Source organism: Hypomesus transpacificus, chromosome 14 (genome assembly GCF_021917145.1).
Source record: "Hypomesus transpacificus isolate Combined female chromosome 14, fHypTra1, whole genome shotgun sequence".
NCBI lineage: Eukaryota > Metazoa > Chordata > Actinopteri > Osmeriformes > Osmeridae > Hypomesus > Hypomesus transpacificus.
In genome coordinates this window covers 849,867-873,119 of record NC_061073.1, presented here as the reverse complement: position 1 = coordinate 873,119, position 23,253 = coordinate 849,867, and the positions used below count along the sequence as shown (strand labels likewise).

The window sequence follows — 23,253 nt, the reverse complement described above, 5'->3', positions numbered from 1 at the left end:
TCTCTCTCTCTCTCTCTCTCTCTCTCTTCTGTCTCTCTCTCTCTCGCTCTCTCTCTCTCTCTCTCTCTCTCTCTCTCTCTCTCTCTCTCTCTCTCTCTCTCTCTCTCTCTCTCTGCAGGGTCTCCTCTCCTGGCCAGCAGGTTTCAGGTCTCCTGCAGGTCTCCAGCGTAGGGGCAGCCTGTGTCTGTGAACTGCCCAGGCAGGGTGAGTGCCAGGTGGGCTGGAGGCGGACTGAGCCCAGCCTCTGGAGCATATCTAATGGAATTGACATGGTGAGGAGCAGCAGGCTGGATCAGGTCGTTATTGTTTGCCGCACAGAGCACAAACCAACCAGGGGGTGCCCAGTGAGGCCCAGAACCCCCATTCCACACCCCCATCACCCCTCTCCAACCCCCAAACTCAATGTCAAAACCATATTAGGAGGAGAGGAGAGACAGATCGAAGTGGAGTCTTTCACTTACACGTGACTTCCTTTCTCTCTCTCTCTCTCTCTCTCTCTCTCTCTCTCTCTCTCTCTCTCTCTCTCTTTCTCATGAAATGACAAATTACAGTAATACAGTTTAAATAGAGCACCATTCATTAAATATGCATTTAAATATGAAATATTACAGTAATGCATCAGGTTTTATCTATGTAAATATCCAAGGTTGTCTGCTTCCATTTAAGAGCACTTTAGAAAGATTTAAAATTTTGATTTGTATGTGTTGAATGGTTGATCCCAATTAGCATGGGGAGTCTATGAGAAATTGAAGTGGACGCCTAGTGCTGCAGCTGAACGTGTTTCTACTTGTGTTTTATAATGACGGTGACACACACTAACACACAAACACACACACAGTCTCTGATTACTGTAACGCCACCATGCATTCAAAAGAAACACACAAACATGCACACACACTCACAAAACAAACGAATGCATGCATGCATACACAGGAAGAGAACAAACACAATCACCAGCACACCGCTGTTTTATTGAACAGCTCACACTGCTAGTTAAAGCTGATCAAAATGTGTGTTTTATACTAATGTTACTTTTTTATTGTGCATGTACTGTACTGTATGTTATGTATGAATAAAATGATTATTGTGTGTTAATGTATGAACTATATTCATAGTGTTTATGAATGTATCAAATTTAATAAATAAAATGATTTACAAGCTGTGGTAGAGTAATCACAATCTGCAGTACAAGTTGTACCTAATCTTTAAACAATTGTTTTATTTTATTATTATTATATACATTATAATTCTCCCTGTAATATGCTCTGTATTTCTCTTAATTCATCGACTTTGTTTGTTGAAGGACAGTTGTGGGGGACAAGCAGGGCCGGCCTTCGGGGTTTGGGGGCCCTAAACAAAAACAGTGTCAGGGCCAATCAAAGTGGGCAAGTCTTTTTTTGCCAAAGTCATTTTTTATCATTTTTATTTACTTTGAAATGTTGTTTTTGGGGGGGCCCCAAACCAATCACGGGGCCCTAAACAAATGTTTATTGGGTCAGGCCGGCCCTGAGGACAAGTCATCATGTCCTCAGTAACAGTCCATCTGTGAGCCGGTCAGAGCCTGGAACCTGGGGTCAGGGCTACTTGGGGCCCAGGGCTAGAGAAGGCTTTCTGATTGGTCGAAGCTGACTGATACATGATAGATGTCTTGACTGTAACGGAGAGTTTGCTTATTGACTTATTGATTGTATTTTCTTCAGTCATTCTTCAGTTATCCTTGAATTCCCTTTGAAAAACCGTCCTCTGACCTTCCTTCGGTTGGATCCATGCTTTATTCTAGAGTTGTTTTTCTTGTCTAGTGTGGCTCTCCCACCACTCAGCTGACATGTGAATGAGTATCCTCTCCAAACGTCCAGCAGCCACAGTACCAGAGGAGACACATTATCCCTCCAAACTATCATTACTGTGTATAAGTGTATGAACTGTCATTATTGTATAAAAAGAATATAATGTGAACTATTATTATGGTTTGTTGACGCCGGTAAACAATGTTAGTCACTGACAACGGCACTTACGCACGATGTGTGTAGTAAGCACCTTCATTGTGAACTACAGAAAACATTTGGTGAAAACAGAACTGTAATACTGTCATGTCCCCGTCCCAGGCCAGACCGGGTTCTAGTCTGTTTCTTCCAGGTCCAGTCATCCATTCCACTTCTTCCCTCCCTCCCGGTAGCTTAACTCACCTGCAGCTCACTCCCTCATCAACACCACAGCTCTTAAACCCCGGATTGTCACCCACTACTCGCCAGTTTGTTGAATCACTGACCCCATGTCTGTATTCCTGGCTTTCTGTGGGTTTCCTGACAAGACTACGCCTGTTTTTGTGCTGACCTTGTTTCTGTCTCAACCAGATCACCTCCTCCAGTCCTCCTACAGGTACCCCGCTCCACCATCCACCAGTTACCCTCAACCGTCCTCCCCATCTCTCTCTCAAATAAAGTCTGTGCACATCCAGAACCTTGTGTGTCGTGCGTTTGGGTCCTCAGTACAGACGTGACAAATACTTGAGATTGTGAAATCATGGTAGAGAGCATCGGACAGCCAGATGGGTCCCATATTCTCTCTGTCTCTCCATACTGCATACATGTAACAAAAAACTCTGTGAGCTTACAGTAGGTTCAGAATGTCATCATGAAACTACTGGAGCTGAAATGGTCTTTAAAGAGTCAAGAACAATGCATTTATTCTGACTTATCAAATATGAAGAACCCCCTGAATCAACCAACAGAAAAATACATTATTATTTGAATCACTGCTGAGAAGTCAATTTCACAACTAGTCCTGCCTAAGACCAGCTGATCAAAAAGTAATTTTAAAAGCATTTCCAATCTTCACTTACGGTCCTTAAAAAACGTGAGTAAAAAACATGACGTAGAAATAACAAATGGGATGAAAAGAGAATGTTTCTTCAAACTTTATTCCATGTTCAAGTAGAGTTAAAGCACAGCCACGATCGTAAAACTGCACGTGCACACCACACCACACACAGAGCTAGTTCACCATTACAATAAACAGCATAGATTTATCTGTCGAGCTCTTTGACATTCATTAAGATGTCAAGTCTCAAAGCCACAAAGCACACACTGATGACACAACATCAAAGCTCTCTAAGATTCAAAATGATACCAGCTAAATCACACCAGCCCCCCCCAAAAAAACGGAACTGGCACAATTTCTTGTCTCCAAACCAGAGGAATATCAGATACAAACACTTATAATTACAGATAGGAGTTCTTCTCATGTATTTTCAGCTTTTATCTGAGAAGGTTGTAATTACAGATAGTGAAAGATGTTGTGCCCCTCTGGACCCCGCCAGCAGCCTTTCTGGTGCTGCCGGCTCTACACGTGGCAAGAGAAACCTCTGCTTCTCCTACGCACACTCACACCTCTGACAGCAAAAGCTCTGCTTTTGTTCCGAGTGTCTCCGATAGAGACCGAATGAGAGGGTACGCCAAGACGAAAAGGGAGAGGAAAGCGAGAGAATAAAAAGAGAAGTGGAATCTGACTGCCAGACAAAATACGGGAGAAGACCAAGGGAGGATGTATTCACACCCTCCCAGATGAATAGACCAGTAGATGGAAGGCGTGTAATATACAGCCTGACTCCGAGGATTCAGCCAGTCTTTAATGGAATGTTCTAGAGAGGCCTTGATGGATAATTAAGCACAGACAATTAGCGCTTTGAGATGAAGGCCGAGCAGAAATACATTTACAGTATAATCTCCAGAAACACACACACAAACTCATGCACACATCATACACACACGGAACACATTTACTACAGATACACAGATTTCAATTTATGCTTTAGGCCTTACAGACGGCAGTTTAAACGTTAGAAAGCAGGATTCAGAGTTCAAAACCAAAAAGGAAAACCCCATACAACCTCTTCTCCCTTGGTTTGGCAACAGAATTGGAAAGATAATACTGTATGTCATAATCAATAACATGAATATTCATTCATTAATATATTAGTTAACAAGCAGCAACATGTTGTTGATAATGATGATTATGAGGATGATGATGACAATGTTGGGAATGATCATGACGATGATAATGGGAATGGGGATGATGATGGGAATGGTAATGCAGATGATGATGGGACTAAGACGAGGTAATAATAATGATGATGGAGAAGGTGTATTCTCAGCCAGTACATGTAAGGGCAGTCACACAATGGCACTTTGTGGATAAATAAACGAAAAAATTATGTGGATGATAAACCAACCACAGAAGGTGTTGAAGGGGTGTAGTTAAGAAGAGGGCTGTGTTCATCTGTCCCAGACGGCTGTGTCATCCTGGACTGTGAGTGGACAGCTGCATCATGAGACTCTCTGGATGGTAACAGGCCCTATATGACAGTATGGCTCAGCCCCTCCCCACACCTCTCTGTCTTCCTGGGAAGGGCTTTGGGCTCATCATGAAGACAGTTATCACTGTCCTCTTCAGAATAAGGGTCCTCCCCCCTTGTTTTTGACTCTTGGTAGATGTCTTCAGGATTGAACTCTTCCTTGTCATTGGCTGAGAGGATGCCGTCGGAATCTATATTCCTTTTATCACTGGCTATGGAGATGTCTGTAGATCTAATACCCCTCATGTCATTGGCTAAGGAAGTTTCCAAAGCATCAATACCTCTTGTGTCATTGGCTAAGGAGGAGTCCACAGAAGCCATACCTCTTGATGGATTGGCAAATGAAGTTTCCATAGAATCAATACTTCTCGTATCATTGGCTAATTTGGCTAAGGAGGTGTCAATACAATCCAAACATTTTTCACTGGCTACTGAGTTTTCAGTAGACTCTAGATCTTTTTTACCACTGGCAGTTAAGACGTCGATCGGATCTCTGTCTCTCTTGTCATTGGCTGAGGAGGCCACAAGGTCACCGGAACAACAAGTCGAATTCATGGTAACGCGGCGGGCCTTCCCACTGGTTCCGTTGCTGGTCTTCTGGGGCGTCCTGGGGTCCCTGACGGTGCTGTTGCTGGTCAGCACCAAGGACATCCTCCGCAAGGGGCCGTCCTGCCTCTGGCACCGGTACAGCCCGCGGAAGGCGGAGCGGAACTTTTGGGACATGAGGTTGTAGACCACAGGGTTGATGGCGCTGTTGGCGTAGATGCAGGTCCTACAGAACAGCAGGAACCAGGCATCCAGGTAGGGCGTGGCCACGAAGGAGTTGATCAGAACCAGCGTCCGGTAGGGCATCCAGAGGAGGGCGAAAAGGATCACAACCACCGCTAACATTTTAGTCACCTGGAGAAGGGGGGGGGGGGGGGGTATATTAGAGAACACACTGTCAGAACACACTTTCCTTTGTTTTGGTCAACCTTGAAAATAAGCCAAAGAAGACAGAGTGACATCATATCTGGATCCATTCACTGCACTTTAAAGACAGTTTAACATTGCAACAGAAAACACATCTTTCATATCATCTGATCTCTCCTTGACTTATCCCACTCCTATTCAGTGTGTGCTTGCATGTGAGCATGTGTGTGAGGCTCAGTAGAAAAAGGGACTGTTGATAGTCGTCTCTGCCCAGCAGGCTGTCTGTCCTCGGTGTAGGAAACCCACGGGTGCTGGGGGGGCCTGGGGCGACAGGAGTTGGGTGTAGTACAAGAGAAACTGAGGGAAAGAGAGGGAATGGAAGACACGCAGGGATGGACACGGAAAGAGAAGAAGAGCAGAGGGCGGGAGAGAGAAGAGCAAGAGGAAGAAGATGGAATGCTGTTGACGGAGAGAGAGAGAGAGAGAGAGAGAGAGAGAGAGAGAGAGAGAGAGAGAGAGGTGGTGAGACTGGGAGAGAACAAGAGAGGAGGAGTGGAGAGAGGATTAGCCGGAGGCAGAGAGAGAGAGAGAGAGAGAGAGAGAGAGAGAGAGAGAGAGAGCAAGAGAGAGAGAGAAAAAGAGAGGGAGAGAGACAGAGAGAGACAGAGAGCTGCAGAGAGAGAGAGACAGACGGTGAGGCAGAATAAAGAGAGAGGTAAGGAAAGATAGCAAAGAGCAGCATCACTCAGCCCATGGCTTTGTGACCATGGCGACAGTCATACTCAGGCAGAGGTTCCTCAACCCTCCTGAGACAGAGGGCCCAGTCCCACCCAGCTCAGTACTCCAGGCATTAGCCTTATCGCTTTCAGACAATACCACAGGCCTCCACTACACCCCACCTCCTCAACCACCTACCCACCACCCCCCCCCCCCTCCCTTCCCCTAGCTCCCCTTTCTGTCTGTAACTGTTTTTCCCCTTAAACATTTCTCTCTCCTGCGTCAAAACAGTGTTGTTAAATCACACAGCCACCTTTTGCTCTTCATTTTCTCGGTTTTTGATCAGAGCAGAACAAAGGCGCGAGGCGTTGGCATGACGATAACAGGGTTTAGTATCACCCGCGTCTCTTTAGCGGTAAATGCTAAGTGAGATAAGCAGCCCCGTGAGAACGCGCACGGGGGTGACAGAAGCCTTCTCAGGTGAAATAAAGGGATCCGCTGCAGCGTAACTAAGCGCGTAATTGAACAGGAGAGAGGCGGAGAGTCGCTCTTCTAATTATCAACCGGCGTGATAATGAGAGGCGCGCGGATCACCGCGACATTCTGAATTCAAATCTAATTACTGTCACTCCAGATGAGCGGGACTACACAGCCCGACGCGGCGCTGCCAGAGCAGGTCGCTGCACACGACAGATGCACCGATTAGAGCAAGTGACACGGGTTCACTGTAGGTAGAAAACAGGTTAACCTGTCCTGCTGACGGTGTCTGGTCTCCCAGTAAATATGCTGCTGTAACCAATCAGACACCTGAAGCCACAAGGACCTCCTACAGTCAGATACAAGAGGTGCGTTTGATTGATTATCTATAAATCCCACCAACGGACAAACGACACCAAAGCAAGTGGTGGATATCAGACAAATCCCCCTCGAGTATTTTGTGGCCATGTGCCCGTCAGGTCTGCTGCTTGGCAAGATTTTTGAGGAGATCACAGTCATAGACGTGTGGTTCTCAGAACAGAGGCTTATTGCGCTCGTTATCTGATCATATCAGTCTCGAGAACAGAGGAGCAAGGCGAGCCTGTTGAGGAACTAAGGGAATGACATCATCTCCAGCATTAAGCACACTTTAGAGCAAATCCCAAATCACATGATGCAAATCTTACGTTCAAATGAAACCCCCTTTGAACACTGACGATTAGGATCTTCACTGCCACACGTTCGTAAACGTGTGTTCACGCACTGAACGTGCACACAAAGCAAGCACACACGTGCATTCCCACCCATATACATGAGCGCATGTTTACATTTACAAATTCACTACAATTGTATTCAGCTGTCAACGAGGTTGAGGTGTAGACCTTTCTCTTCTCGTTCTACTAGCTCTGGCCCAGTCAGTCTATTTATTCATTTCAGTCAGTCTATGTATACTATGGTCCAGGCAGCCTATATTTATTGGTCCAGGCAGACCCTACTTTATATTATGGTCCAGTCAGTGTACATATATTATGATCATTGCAGGTCATATATTAAGGTCCATGCAGTCATTTATTATGGTCCAGGCAGTCATTTATTATGGTCCAGACACCCTACGGTAGTCCAGTCATTTTATATGGTTCAGACAGCCTATTATGTTCCCGGTAGCCTATTTGTTCCTAATGTGTTCCTGGATGATCCTCCATTAGGTGGGCGGGGTAGTGGATCCATAGATCAATGGTCTATCAGGCTGATGATCTGTTCTTCCTAGAGCTATGACCTTTGATCTTTGCAAAGACCTGAGCATTCAAGCGTCCCCTTACCTATTTACTTGGGGATCTCCATCATTAGATTCTAATACGACATTCCAACCACAGCATACAATCAAAATAACTGGACGCCAGTTAATTTCACCCTAATGTGTTATTTATTACTGCAATGAAGCCTAGAGGCGGTGTGTTTCCCCCTAAAACTTCCTTGTACAAAATTTGAAATAAAGTAAAAAATGCAGGGAAACAACCTTTGCTGTGCAATTGAATCTCTTCAGGAATAAATGTTGATTCTGGGAGGTATGAAGTGACACTTGGCACACAGGCCCAGTGGCAGGAGCTCTAACTCATAAATACACTCTAAATCATAACCTAATCCCAAGAGATGGATTGAACATTAGATGGCAAACATATTTTCAATTTAAAGATGGCCATTCAAACCATTCAAAACACCTATTAATTTACCATTCTGAGAACCATGAAATGCTTTCTTCTTATTGGATGGAATGTGCTCCGGCTGAACTGTGTCTTCTAGAGGCAGAACCTGACATGATAGAGCGGACACTGCCATGGACGATAATGACCCCAGCCTCACCATCACACCGATGAGTGGACACATGCAATTACGGGCTTTCCAATAACACATTGAGAGCTCAGTAAAGCATCTCTTCTGGAAGGTCTTCCTGCTCCACAGAGAGAGAGAGCTGCCAAACAGGGCCCAGGGAAGAAGAAGAAACCATTACACGTCTGGAGGTAAATTTATGCCATGTCACCAGGCTTTGGAAAGCGCTGACCACTTAGCAGAAGTGACAGTGGGCTAATCCCCCCGGTCAATCTGGTGATGGAGGAGGAATGAAGAAGGAGGAGGACTGAGAGGAGGGGGTGAGGGGAGAGGGTGAGGGGGGGTGAGGAGAGGGTGACAGGAGAGAAATGGAGACAAAGTGCGTATCTGGGGCGTCCTGGAACACACCTGTTTCCTGGACGACAGTGCACTCTTGGGCCGGCCCTGCCGACTCCCCTTCTCCGGGGGCTCGCGGCAGCAGCTGCGGCGCAGCGTGGTGGCGTTCGCCGCGCCCCCCGCCGCCTCGGGGCAGTTAGGCAGCGGGCTGAGGTACAGGATGTGGGCGATGAGGCCATACAGCACGATGGCGACGAGGAGGGGCACCACGTAGAAGATGGCAAAGTCGATGAGGTAGACGGGCAGGTAGAGGCTGCGTGAGACCTTGTAGCCGCACTGCACCGTGCCGTCACGCCCCACGTGGATGTCCACCAGGAAGAACCACAGCATGCAGTACACGCAGGTGAACGACCACACTCCCGCGATGATGCGCTTGGCCCGGGACACCGTGCACACCGTCTGAGCCCTCATGGGGTGGCATATGGCGATGTACCTGGAGACAAACAGATGATGTCAGAGGAAGCTACGAACGACTCGCTTCCAGAATCCAAATCCACCCAAACGACTTTGCCATCGACCCGTGTCACAGGCCTGGGTCGGGCCCAGGTGGCGCACGCGTCACTTCCTCTGCGGCAAAAGGCTGCATCGGAGACTGAGGACGTGCTGATGCCCGAGAAGCGTCGCCAAATCAAAACGCGCCCCAACCTGACCCAGGTGCGACCGTGGTTTCGGACGGCAGTGTCTCTCACCTCTCCACGGTGAAAGCAGTGATGGAGCAGGAGGACACGTTGATGCCCAGGTACTGCAGGTAGGTGATGCCCAGGCAGCCCGCGTGGCCAAACACCCAGGTGCCCGTCAGGCTGTCGGAGACGTTGGGCAGTCCGGCTGCCACCAGCACCGTCAGGTCGGCCACCGCCAGGCTCACCAGGTAGCAGTTGGTGGGCGTGCGCATGTGGCGCGTCGTAAGGACGACCAAGACCACCATGACGTTGCCCACGATTCCCACACCACAGACCAGCAGCACCAGGAAGACGGACACCGTCTTATACTCCAGGGATTGGTAGACAGGGTCCCCGGGGCTGACCAATGAGATGTTGGTGGGCGTGTCCATTCTCAAGCTCCCATTTTCAGCCATGTTTGATGGTGACGTGAGGATTGAGCCGTTTGTGTGAATAGGATTGAAGCTGGGATTCAATAGAGGTTCTGTCTCTTTCTGTCGGTGCGTCGGTGAGAAGTTACTAGTAAATGAACACGCTGTTTAAACATGGCGGGTGGATGGCTGAACGGGTCCAATGTTCCTCTTGAAAGATGCTTTACCTTCTTTGTTTCTCTTGGCCTTTCCAATAAGATGGTAGTTCATCTCCTCAGACACAGGTCTTACAGGGACGTAATTTGATTTTCATCAAATCAACATGTCGATTTTCCCTGGGATCTTTAGCGCAGATGAGCTTTCAATTGATCCAGCTGCAAATCAGAGAAAGAAGTGAACATAACTTGTCATAAATAGACCATGGGGAGTGTTCACCCTGACATGCTGATAGTTGTTATTGCACAGGCATGGTAAAACGAGCGCACGATTACAGCTGACTTTAGCTTTAGGTTGGTTGAGGGGCAGTTCTATGGGCGTATGTGAAGCCCTCTGTGACATGCTTGCGTGTAAAAAGGGCTATACAAATACATTTGATTTGATCTGACTGGGAATGACAGATTCAGGTTGTCAGAATTCAGTGACAAGCAGTGTCAACTTGTCTAAACACCATGGTGGTAAGTAAGGGCCATTTTAAAGTGTTCTCAGTTCTCTGAGTCTTCTGGTGGTTTACCTGCAGGCTTATGGAACCTGTGACCTTAACATCAGCACCATGCAGGCACCACATGCTTTACAGGCAATTATTCAAATGAGGCCTTTTGGTTCTGCTCATTTTTCAGTTTCAACCATTCAACCACTTAGCCAGACAGTTAGCGAGCCAGCCAGCCAGTCAGCCAGCCAGCACAACCAACCAAAGCGGCCAGCCGGTTGGACAGCTAGGTAGTGCAGCCAGCCAGCCAATCAGTTAGTCAGCCAGCAACGCCAGCCTGCATGTCAGTGAGACTTCTCCTTGTGATATAGATGTTTTCATGTTATTCCGATTATAAAATTATATAATGTAATGACCACTGTATGCTGGGAAAGAAAGACATGTAATACAATTTGTTTTTCTAGTGCATGTTAGACAAGGGATTGGGACTGAGCGGGTGAGTGACTGGGGGGAAGGGGAATGAGTAAGCGAGTGAGTGAGTAAGCGAATAGGTGAATGAGAAAGTAAGTGAGTAAATGAGTATATGCATGAGCAAAGGTATTGTGGTAGTGTGTGAGTAAGTAAGGGTGTGAATAAGTGAGGGTACCAGTGAGGGTACCAGTGAGGGTACCAGTGGATGAGGGTACCAGTGGATGAGGGTGTGAGTGAGTGAGGGTACCAGTGGGTGAGGGTGTGAGTGAGTGAGTGAGTGAGGGTACCAGCAGGTGAGGGTGTGAGTGAGTGAGTGAGGGTACCAGCAGGTGAGGGTGTGAGTGAGTGAGGGTACCAGTGGGTGAGGGTGTGATTGAGTGAGTGAGGGTACCAGTGGATGAGTGAGTGAGGGTACCAGCAGGTGAGGGTGTGAGTGAGTGAGGGTACCAGTGGGTGAGGGTGTGAGTGAGTGAGTGAGGGTACCAGTGGATGAGTGAGTGAGGGTACCAGCAGGTGAGGGTGTAAGTGAGTGAGTGAGTCAGTGAGGGTACCAGTGGATGAGTGAGTGAGGGTACCAGCAGGTGAGGGTGTGAGTGAGTGAGTGAGTGAGTGAGTGAGTGAGTGAGTGAGTCAGTGAGGGTACCAGTGGATGAAGGTACCAGCAGGTGAGGGTATGAGTCAGTGAGTGAGTGAGTCAGTGAGGGTACCAGTGGATGAAGGTACCAGCAGGTGAGGGTGTGAGTCAGTGAGTGAGTGAGTGAGGGTACCAGTGGATGAAGGTACCAGCGGGTGAGGGTGTGAGTCAGTGAGTGAGTGAGTGAGTCAGTGAGGGTACCAGTGGATGAAGGTACCAGCAGGTGAGGGTGTGGTCAGTGAGTGAGTCAGTGAGGGTACCAGTGGATGAGTGAGTGAGGGTACCAGCAGGTGAGGGTGTGAGTGAGTGAGTGAGTCAGTGAGGGTACCAGTGGATGAAGGTACCAGCAGGTGAGGGTGTGAGTGAGGGTACCAGCAGGTGAGGGTGTGAGTGAGTGAGTGAGTGAGTCAGTGAGGGTACCAGTGGATGAAGGTACCAGCAGGTGAGGGTGTGAGTCAGTCAGTGAGGGTACCAGCAGGTGAGGGTGTGAGTCAGTGAGTGAGGGTACCAGCAGGTGAGGGTGTGAGTCAGTGGATGAAGGTACCAGCAGGTGAGGGTGTGAGTGAGTGAGTGAGTCAGTGAGGGTACCAGTGGATGAAGGTACCAGCAGGTGAGGGTGTGAGTCAGTGAGTGAGTCAGTGAGGGTACCAGTGGATGAAGGTACCAGCAGGTGAGGGTGTGAGTCAGTGAGTGAGTGAGTGAGTGAGTGAGTGAGTGAGTGAGTGAGTGAGTGAGGGTACCAGTGGATGAAGGTACCAGCAGGTGTGGGTGTGAGTCAGTGAGTGAGTCAGTGAGGGTACCAGTGGATGAGGGTACCAGCAGGTGAGGGTGTGAGTCAGTGAGTGAGAGTGACTGGGAGCATAAACATGCCAGGCCTCTGCTGGTCATTCCCTGTTTCTCTGCTTTGTAAATGAGATTGGATCTCCCCTCCTGAGGGCTCTGTCTAATAAATTGAGGCGGACATGAAACGAAAAGTCATTTATATTTTCTTCCAACTGTCAGCCTGAGACCTGTCTCCTCTCCCCATGTCTACAGCCCAGTAAAGTTTGTTTGAAATGAATATCCATTCATAACTTTGCTTTGCAGGGATAGTGGCTGCTATTTTAAGCCCAGAATAAAAATCTATAAAACTTCCTACAATAATAACAAGTGTTTATACAATACAGAAAAACCAATACCAAACTTTGTCAATAATGTGTGTGTACGCGTGTGTGTCTGCATGTGTGCATGCAGGCGTGCGTGTTCAGTGTGTCCGTGTGTGTGCGCATGCACAATCGAGATTAAACCAAGCTAAAGAAATTGCTCCTCACGGTGGTTAGACGAACAATCCTTCATGTTGCGTTGCTCCTCAACTCCAGCCCAAGCCCATTTATTTCCCCAGGGATTAGAGAAGACACTGAGCCTTGACTGAGACAACACTTCACACGGCGCTGTGCACTTAGTTAATCACTGGGTTGAAATGTGGCATAATCTGAAATTGCCTATCAAAGTCAGTGACTTTTCTGTGACTCAGTTCTCTCGGTCTGTTCTTCACGAGAGGAGCACAGCTGTGCTCAGCCACAGCATGGTCTGCTGCTGATGCTCTGGGTCATTCACCCCTAAGGCAGATTCTATACTGTCCTTCATGGCCCTGGATGACCCCCCCCCAGTGTCTCCCCCCTACCCCCACCCTGAAATGGGATTTTGATTCTCTTGAGTACTTAGTTTAGCCTGTCCCGAGGCAACCACAGCTCTTATCCTACAGATTTATGTAGTCAGTCTCCCACAAGCATCTGGCCAGTTCATGACCACAGATCATGACTAATAAATATTGATGATGTTAAATGATGCCAGAAGTGCTATGTGCAACTTACTATGATTCAGATGAAAATGAATTACAGAAATGTCATTCTAGAAAGACAAGTCATGTGAAACAGAAATGAATAAAATATAGCTGCATTATTCATTTAACAAGCACTTAACTCCTCACACAACAACATACTAAACTGGTCATAGATAGTGCCATGTGATGGAAATGATAAAAATATGAGCAGGTATTTGCATCTCCAATAGCATTAATCTGACTGGACCAAGAACATGGTGTATTATTCGTTTTTTTTTTTGTGACATTCAGCAATCCCACTAAGAGTACTGTTCCAGATGTAATTACTTTGATTCCATGGTTTGTTATACAAACAAGTGTTTAATACATTATTGTAATTAGGGCTTTTATCAGTACATGTAGACTGACAATGTTGCATAGGTTATGGTCTTCAGTAAATACAAAATTAATCACAACTTCTTTACATCTTAAGCATCAGCTGCCAACGGGCAAGTCAAAACGCGAATAACCTTACCTCATAACCAAGTGTGCCGACACACTATCCCCTTCTATGTCTTCTCCATCTGCAAATTCTGTCCGTCTTTTATGACACAAATATAGCCTTGTGGGGATCAGATTTGTCTTATTTATCCAAGTTAGCCTGTGGACAGTTCGGTGGACCAGAACACTAACATGGAGTTGTCTTCTCTGCGCTCTGATCATACCTCTCCAACCGCTCACTTGTGCGCTGATTCCTTGGTGCCAAGGAGTTGAGCGCTTCTTACTTTTCATGACTCATTTCCCCCACCTAGCGCTCAGACGCTGCCATTCTTGTCTCAGGACGTGGTTTTCAAATAAGTCGCCAAAAAAGCACTACAGTTTTTAATTAGCCCAGTCGGTGGTTGATATTATGGGTTATAACTTTTAGGGGCATTTGTTTTATGTTCTTGAAAATAATGTGGGCCTCGTTTGCATTGTACTGTTTCCTTCAACACTAATCCGTTTTTAATTCTGTTACTCTAATTTTCCTTTCAATTGTAGGTTCTGGTTAGGCAATTTGATGATGATAGGGGGAGGGGGGCACTATGGGCACGGGTGCCGTGAGCGCGGCGATCTACACAGTCGTATCTTGATGACGTAAATGTAATGGCCGCCATAGATGGCCGCTCTCTCTGTATCGTGCAGGTTTTTTTGTTTTCTTCAACATAGCGGATAAATCAGACATACACTAATTAACACTGGAGAGTAAAAACTGAAATAAAAAAGCTGGGTAGTTCCTAAGACGTCGACCCTGTCTTCAAAGAGGTTCAGGCTGAAAAGGTGACTGAATTCCTTCAAATATTAGCGGACATAAGCAACTTGGTTGGTGAGAAAAGGGATGGCTGCATTGTAGAAAAGCATGCTTTCATAGCCGATCGTAGAGCAATATTGTCCGTGTCAAGTTGATTTTAGTGTGTGGATTTGGTAGGAACTTTGTTAAAACACGCGAGTTGTATAGTTCGGAGATATGTTTAATGTATCTTGTCTTTTTCACCGCGCTGTCAAATTTAGGGCCTACCTAGCCTAGCTGGCTAACTGTTGCTGGGTAGGCTATCAGTGATCCACATCGTAGCTGGACCGCAACTAGCATAAGTTAGCTAGTACCTAGAGCTAGCTTACTGACGAATGGACAGTTTCCAGATTTATACTTTATTTATTGAAAGCGGATTAACTACATTTGCAAAGAATAGTTAGCATTTTACAAATGAGTTTCGGGCATGTTTGAAATATTGAACAGTAACTAGCCCATTTACCCATGTATTGCGTGCCGCTAATCTGATGTCTGGGTATTAGTGCACATCGTAATATGACCTACCAAACGCAGAACTTGGTAATTGAAAGGGTTGTATTAGATAAACATGTAATATACATACAATAATTTTAAGTAACGGTAATTACATTCATGTTCCATCTAACGTTTGTGTTGTGAAACATAATTTGTAGTCATGTGTACAAGTGTACGTTTTGGTTGTCAAATATACTATATTCTCTTCACGTATTAACCATCTTTTGCATGGTATTTGTCTTTCTCCAGTGGCACGTTCTCCGATGGACACTCCTGAAAGCCCCACCCTGTCCCCCCAGTCGCCTGAGGAAGAGAAGGGGCTGTCGGACAACGAGCTGCTGGACTCTCCGGAGGAGGAGGATGATGAGGAGGACAGGTTGATTTCAGACAGCGAACTTCTCAATGAGGATGACCAGGACAGGCTGGAGGACGGTGAGGGAGGAGGGGACTCAGAGCTGGACGAAGACGAGGAGAAGGTGGTCCAGGAGCTTGTCTCTGACGCTGAGGACGAGGAGCAGACAGGGGCAAGATTGGAACACATGGGGATGGAGCAGCTGGAGGAGGATGAGGAGACTGTCGTGCTGTTGGATGGGGATGGTCCACAGACCATCCAATCAGCTGAGGAGGATGACGAGGGCGAGGACAGAGTCATTGAGGACACGCCCCAGTCTCCTGATTCAGAACCGTACAGAGGAAGGCCCAGGTTCTCCCTGGCCGAAGAGGTGGAGGACGAAGGGCGAGGGAGGACTGAGAAGGAGGAGGAAGGGGACGATGGCGTGGGCTCCTCCGCGGGTGTCGAGCCTCGCGAGGGGGAGGACGAGGAGGAGGATGAGGACGAGGAGGACGAGAGGAGCCAAAGGAGAGCGGTGGTGCTGAGGGAGATGAAGGAGGAGGCGTCCTCCGTGTCCCGGGAGCTGGACGAACACGAGCTGGACTATGACGAGGAGGTCCCCGAGGAGCCCAGCGCCCCCCAGCAGCAGCAGGAGGAGGACGAGGAGGAGGAGGGCGAGAGGGATCCGGGGGAGGAGGAGCGGGAGGACCGAGAGAACAAGAGCGTCAAGAAGAAGGAGAAGAAACGCATCCTGCCGCCGTCGCCCAAAGAGGCGAAGAGGCCTGAGGACGGCAGGGCGATGGAGAGGGGGCGGAGGGACTCGTTCAGGGACAAAAAGAAGGACGAGGACGACGGAGAGATCGACGAGGGAGAGATCGACGTAAGTCTTCACTGGGTCGACATCCTCCCACACGCTGGCTGTACAGTCTGAACCGGAGTTGTCTGAGGAGGATGCTGTGTATTCTTCTGTCACCTCGCAAACATGGGGGGAATCGTCCACACATCAGTGTGGTGTTATGTAGGACAAGGGGGCGATACAGTGTATGTTGTTTTGGAGGATGTGAGGATATACATTACATTTAGTCATTTAGCAGACGCTCTTATCCAGGGCAAGTAGGGTGAAGTGCCTTGCCCAAGGACACAACGTCATTTGGCACGGCGGGGAATCGATCCAGCAACCTTCTGATTACTAGCCAGACTCCCTCACCGCTCAGCCATCTGACTCCCTAGGATATGTGGTGCTTTGTACGATGTGTGGTGTTTTATAGAATGTAGGGAGGATGTGTGGTGTTTTGTAGGATGTAGGAAGGATGTGTGGTGTTTTGTAGAATGTAGGGAGGATGTGGTGATTTGTAGAATGTAGGGAGGATGTGGTGTTTTGTAGGATGTAGGGAGGATGTGTGGTGTTTTGTAGGATGTAGGGAGGATGTGGTGTTTTGTAGGATGTGTGGAGGATGTGTGGTGTTTTGTAGGATGTGGGAAGGATTTGTGGTGTTTTGTAGGATGTAGGGAGGATGTGTGGGGTTTTGTAGGATGTGGGAAGGATTTGTGGTGTTTTGTAGAATGTAGGGAGGATATGTGGTGTTTTGTAGAATGTAGGGAGGATGTGGTGTTTTGTAGGATGTAGGGAGGATGTGTGGTGTTTTGTAGGATGTAGGGAGGATGTGGTGTTTTGTAGGATGTAGGGAGGATGTGGTGTTTTGTAGGATGTGTGGTGTTTTGTAGGATGTGTGGAGGATGTGGGGTGTTTTGTAGGATGTGTGGTGTTTTGTAGAATGTAGGGAGGATATATATTTTGGTGTTTTGTAGGATGTGAGAATGTGGTGTTTTGTAGGATGTGTGGCTGGTGTGGTGTTTTGTAGAATGTAGGGAGGATGTGTGGTGTTTTGTAGGATATGGGGATGATGTGTGGTGTTCTGTATGAGTTAGGGATGATGTGTGGTGTTCTGTATGAGTTAGGGATGATGTGTGGTGTTCTGTATGAGTTAGGGATGATGTGTGGTGTTCTGTATGACTTAGGGATGATGTGTGGTGTTCTGTATGAGTTAGGGATGATGTGTGGTGTTCTGTATGAGTTAGGGATGATGTGTGGTGTTCTGTATGAGTTAGGGATGATGTGTGGTGTTCTGTATGACTTAGGGATGATGTGTAGTGTTCTGTATGAGTTAGGGATGATGTGTGGTGTGTTGGTTTTTAGGATGATGACCTGGAGGAGGGGGAGGTCAAAGACCCCATGGACCGCAAGATCAGACCTCGGCCAATCTGTCGGTTCTTTATTAAAGGTGAGTGGTCCAGAAGTGCACAAACACACATATACACAGGATCATACAAACATAACGATAAGAGGTGTTAAAGCATACTGAAACTTAACAGTAGAGGGAGCCATTCATCTTTACATCAATGATGGAAGTTATTGTTGCATCACGAGTTGGAGAGAAAAGGGTTTGAATACATATCTTCTTCAGATCTTTAGAAAATCATTCAAAGCTAATCCTCACCAACATCTGTCCCCCGTCCACAGGAAACTGCACCTGGGGCATGAGCTGCAGGTTCATCCACCCTGGGGTGAACGACAAGGGCAACTACTCACTCATCAGCAAGCCAGACCCCTTCTCCCCCAACGGAGCCCCGCCCGGGGGGGCGCCACACGCACTCATGCCCAACAACCCCTGGGTAGGCCACGTTCCAATGTTCGGACTATGTTCTAATGTGTGTCTTTCTGAGTATGGTTGTGTGTTGTGGGTTTAACTGTGCCCCCCTCCCCACCACCAGGGTGCCCCTGTGGTAGAGGAGCTGCCCCCGCCCCCCCCTCCAGTGGAGCCCCCAGTCGAGAGTGCCTGGGAGAGGGGCCTGAGGCACGCCAAAGAGGTACCACACCATCCAAGCCATGGTCACGGTCACACAGAGTAACACCTGTATGTTAAGGATACCCCCCCTCCCCAGAGCCTTGTTGCGTCTTCTGTCTGGGTTTCTATTTACATTTAAGCAAACACATTCTTCCAGCTCATCGTCCGTCCATTTGCTTCTTTCCTCATAGCTAGGTAGCTAGCTAGCTATATTGGGGAAGAGGCCCAAAATATTATTTTGTTTACCAAACCACAGTATCTTCCTGCGCTACAACCAAACCGACCGCCATTGTCCGCAATTGCGCCGCCTAGTGTAAAACAAATGCAATGGCCATCTACACAACAAGGCCGCACAACTATAAATGCTGAGCACGCCTCCGCAACACTCGCACATGACGTTGAGAACGCAGAACCGAACAAGCATTAAGCAGGCTAGACCACTCACCAGTCCCTCAACACTGCCCCCAGCACTGTGCACTAAGACCATCGACGTTCCCCCTTGTTCCATTCACCTCCTGTGTTATTGTGTGTGTGTGCTTGTTTGTGTGTGTGCGTGGTGGTTGTGTGTGTTATTGTGTGTGTGTGTGTGTGCTTGCTCATCAATGTGACGTCCTCACTGGGGCCCTGCAGGTGCTGAAGAAAGCTACGATACGCAAAGAACAGGAACCGGACTTTGAGGAGAAACGCTTCAACGTGACGATCGGGGAGGACGAACGAGACTTCGACAAAGAGAACGACTTCTTCAGGGAGCGGAGCTACCGTATCACGCGCGACATCAGAGAGTAAGACCAGCAGGAAGTCTGGCTAAAAGCCAGGCCCAGACATCCTGTTTAGGCCTGTATCTGTGCCTGATGGATCCGGCCTGTATCTGTGCTTGATGGATCCGGCCTCTATCTGTGCTTGATGGATCTGGCCTGTATCTGTGCTTGATGGATCTGGCCTGTATCTGTGCTTGACTGATTTTGCCTGATGCCGTACAGACCCAAAAGTCCCATTGGTAAAGCCCAGGACGGTAAAGTCCAGACAACACCAGTTGAAAGCACTAGGGACACATTTGTCATGAGGGTCGATGTCTATTGCCAGGATGGAAGGCCTTCAACCCAGATCTGAAACACAGTCTTTTCTACTGTCAATGGACAGCAAACTGTCTGTGCTACTGTTTGCTATGACCAAGCATCAGTAGTCGTTTGTGTATGTATCGAGTGAGACTGCATCGTGTTGTGTTTGTGTCGCTAGCCACTGTTTCACCAGCAGTCTTCTGTTTCCTGTCTCCCCCCCCCCCCCCCCCCCCCCCCTCAGTGAGATTGACTTCAGAGAGCCTCTCTACGGGTGAGTGAGCACATGTTCCAGACAAACCTTCTTATGCCTCCTCTTGCTCTTCAAATGCTTTATTGGCCCACGTCACTAGCCATAGACAACACAAGAGAAACCGTGTGTGTGTGTGTCTGCAGTGGGGAACCATACCCAGACCCATACTATGACTATGAGATGGAAGCCTTGTGGAGAGGAGGGCAGTATGAGAACTTCAGAGTCCAGTACACAGAGCCCCCCCCTCTGCCCTATCATTATACTGTGAGTACCCCCACCGCCGCCGCACTGGAAGTACACACCGTGGCACAGGTTGGTGTGTGTGTGTGTGACTTATCTAACCACCCACTCACGCAGGAGCGCGAGCGCGACCCCAGGGAGCGTCATCGGGACCGTGAGAGGGAGCGGGACCACCGCGAGAGGGAGCGCCGGCAGAGGGAGCGGGAGAGGGAGCGAGAGAGGGAGCGAGAGAAGGAGAGGATGCGCAGGAAGGAGGAGTGGGAGAGGGACCGCTTGAAGAGAGACGAGAAGGAGAGGCCGAGGGAGAGGCCCCTGCGGGAGGCCAAGGAGCCCAAGGAGAAGAAGGAGAAGGAGGAGAAGCCTCTGAAAGTGCCTCGCTCTCCAACAGACATGCCCCCCAGGTCAGTACTGCTGTGTAACAGACAGGCCCTCAGGTCAGTACTGCTGTGTAACAGACCTGCCCTCAGGTCAGTCCTGCTGTGTAACAGACCTGCCCTCAGGTCAGTCCTGCTGTGTAACAGACAGGCCCTCAGGTCAGTACTGCTGTGTAACAGACCTGCCCTCAGGTCAGTACTGCGGTGTAACAGACAGGCCCTCAGGTCAGTACTGCGGTGTAACAGACAGGCCCTCAGGTCAGTACTGCTGTGTAACAGACCTGCCCCCCAGGTCAGTACTGCTGTGTAACAGACCTGCCCTCAGGTCAGTACTGCTGTGTAACAGACAAGCCCTCAGGTCAGTCCTGCTGTGTAACAGACAGGCCCTCAGGTCAGTATTGCTGTGTAACAGACAGGCCCTCAGGTCAGTACTGCTGTGTAACAGACCTGCCCTCAGGTCAGTACTGCTGTGTAACAGACCTGCCCCCCAGGTCAGTACTGCTGTGTAACAGACCTGCCCTCAGGTCAGTACTGCTGTGTAACAGACAGGCCCTCAGGTCAGTACTGCTGTGTAACAGACAGGCCCTCAGGTCAGTCCTGCTGTGTAACAGACAGGCCCTCAGGTCAGTACTGCTGTGTAACAGACAGGCCCTCAGGTCAGTACTGCTGTGTAACAGACCTGTCCTCAGGTCAGTACTGCTGTGTAAGAGACCTGCCCCCCAGGTCAGTAGTGCTGTGTAACAGACCCGCCCTCAGGTCAGTACTGCTGTGTAACAGACCTGCCCTCAGGTCAGTACTGCTGTGTAACAAACAGGACTTATTGGGGATGGACCATGGCTAGCTAGGTTCCACGTGGGAAGTTTTCTGTTTCTTTTTATCTGGCGAGTGTTGAGGTGTGGCGATTTTAAGGAAGTTGTCATTGTATATTGTCATAGTGACTAACTGAAAAGTTGAGTAGTGCGTGTGTGTGGACTGAGGTCGGTTTAACCGGTCAGATTTCTCCAGTCCGTCACACTGCTGTCACAGGCTCCATCATTGCCTAAGAGCACCTGCAAGGTGTCTTGTAAGATGCCTGTGTAATGTGGAGATTCTTTCCATAGGTGTGCCTCTTCCTGCAAATCTCAATCACATAGCTGCTCCATGCTGCCAGGTTTTAGGTTGCATGTCCTGTTGGGGTGGTGATGCATGTTGATGATTTTAGATGGCAGACAGGCTGAGACAGGCAGGCAGGGAGAGTGGCTGAGACAGACAGGCAGGCAGGGAGAGTGGCTGAGACAGACAGGCAGGCAGGGAGAGTGGCTGAGACAGACAGGCAGGCAGGGAGAGTGGCTGAGACAGACAGGCAGATAGGTAGGGAGAGTGGCTGAGACAGGCAGGCAGGCAGAGTGGCTGAGACTGCAGCGTTTCCCACAGATTACAAGGCATTTGTGGGGGGGGGGGGGGGGTTGTTTCATGTCTGACTGGGTGAGGGGGGGGGAGGTTTCATGTCTGACTTGGGGGGGAGGGGGGGAGGTTTCATGTCAGGCTGGGACAATAATTCCTTCGTTAATTATTTGTTACACATAACTTTATTATATTATTATTAATCCAAAATGATGTACACCGTCACAAAATAAACAACAACAAGCAAATAATTTCTGCCTATGCAGGTAGCAACGCTAGTGTTGAATAACTATTTAACTGGTCGGCTCCATGACGCGGGGTAAGTAGCTAGCTCCTGAGACTTCTCACCTAACTGGGAACCTTCGAGTAAGACATGTTAGTAGGTACCCAACGAAAAGTAGCCTCAACTTTCCTAGACCTTTAGCTACGGCACTAATGCTGAAGGCTCGCTGATATAGCTGTCGGTCTTACTAGAACGGCGTAGGTATGCATCGTTGCTAACGTGTGCTGATGTTGTGATTGTGCGTATGTGAGAAAGACGCATGAGTGACAGAGAGATGAAGGGAGAGCAGGGAAGGGAAATGCAGCTGAATGAATACGCTGGGTGTTTTAACCTAAATGGTGTTTAAAAAAATGAATTAGTCTATGTGTGGGAAACACTAGCCAGACAGACAGACAGGGAGAGTGACTGAGACTGGCAGACAGACGGGTAGGGAGAGTGACTGAGACTGGCAGACAGACGGGTAGGGAGAGTGACTGAGACTGGCAGACAGACGGGTAGGGAGAGTGACTGAGACTGGCAGACAGACGGGTAGGGAGAGTGACTGAGACTGGCAGACAGACGGGTAGGGAGAGTGACTGAGACTGGCAGACAGACAGGTAGGGAGAGTGACTGAGACTGGCAGACAGACGGGTAGGGAGAGTGACTGAGACTGGCAGACAGGCAGGGAGAGTGACTGAGACTGGCAGACAGACGGGTAGGGAGAGTGACTGAGACTGGCAGACAGACGGGTAGGGAGAGTGACTGAGACTGGCAGACAGGCAGGCAGGGAGAGTGACTGAGACTGGCAGACAGACAGGCAGGAAGAGTGACTGAGACTGGCAGACAGACAGGGAGAGTGACTGAGACTGGCAGACAGGCAGGGAGAGTGACTGAGACTGGCAGACAGACGGGTAGGGAGAGTGACTGAGACTGGCAGACAGACGGGCAGGGAGAGTGACTGAGACTGGCAGACAGGTAGGGAGAGTGACTGAGACTGGCAGACAGACGGGTAGGGAGAGTGACTGAGACTGGCAGACAGACAGGTATGTAGAGTGACTGAGAACGTCAGGAGGGTTAGGGTGGATGACTTACAGACTGAAACCTGTCACGGTGGCACCAAAGTCCATCCTTGCTCAATACCACCTGGAAGAGAGTCCGGAGTGGAGCGGTTCCCTGTATGATGTCATGGTGATGCCAGGCTGCCACCACACAGGGACACTGAGAGATGGGGAGGGAGAAACGCACCATTAGCTTTGAGTCGGAGGGCTGGGTACATGGTCTTGGAATCAACAGTGGAAAGTGGAGGGAGAGCCCCTAGCATGGAGTTGGTTGACTGTTTACATCTGCCTCACCAGCCGGCCAGGCTCTGTTACATCACCAGCTCAGATTTCCCACCCGTGTTTGCCTCATTGATATTTC

At 48.7% G+C, this 23,253-nt stretch overlaps 2 protein-coding genes across 7 annotated transcripts in view; one reads left to right on the top strand and one right to left on the bottom strand.

The window, feature by feature from the left end:
- Positions 1–4,158: 4,158 nt before the first annotated feature.
- Positions 4,159–9,901, bottom strand: trhr2 (thyrotropin releasing hormone receptor 2). Its single transcript, XM_047034362.1, has 3 exons — positions 9,373–9,901; positions 8,696–9,116; positions 4,159–5,254 (listed from the first exon to the last, which is right to left on the bottom strand). The coding sequence occupies exons 1-3, from the start codon at positions 9,756–9,758 to the stop codon at positions 4,355–4,357; spliced, it is 1,707 nt and encodes a 568-aa protein (XP_046890318.1). The 5' UTR covers positions 9,759–9,901; the 3' UTR covers positions 4,159–4,354.
- A 4,491-nt stretch (positions 9,902–14,392) lies between these two features.
- zc3h18 (zinc finger CCCH-type containing 18) overlaps positions 14,393–23,253 on the top strand; it is a 19,480-nt gene continuing 10,619 nt past the window's right edge. For all 6 annotated transcript variants that reach the window (XM_047033231.1, XM_047033232.1, XM_047033234.1 and 3 more), the window contains exons 1-9: positions 14,393–14,585; positions 15,340–16,301; positions 17,619–17,703; positions 17,943–18,094; positions 18,194–18,289; positions 18,898–19,049; positions 19,567–19,596; positions 19,719–19,839; positions 19,933–20,216. In XM_047033231.1, coding sequence (XP_046889187.1) covers positions 15,354–16,301; positions 17,619–17,703; positions 17,943–18,094; positions 18,194–18,289; positions 18,898–19,049; positions 19,567–19,596; positions 19,719–19,839; positions 19,933–20,216 — 1,868 coding nt within the window. In that variant the 5' untranslated portion in view covers positions 14,393–14,585; positions 15,340–15,353. The remainder of the gene's footprint in view (positions 14,586–15,339; positions 16,302–17,618; positions 17,704–17,942; positions 18,095–18,193; positions 18,290–18,897; positions 19,050–19,566; positions 19,597–19,718; positions 19,840–19,932; positions 20,217–23,253) is intronic.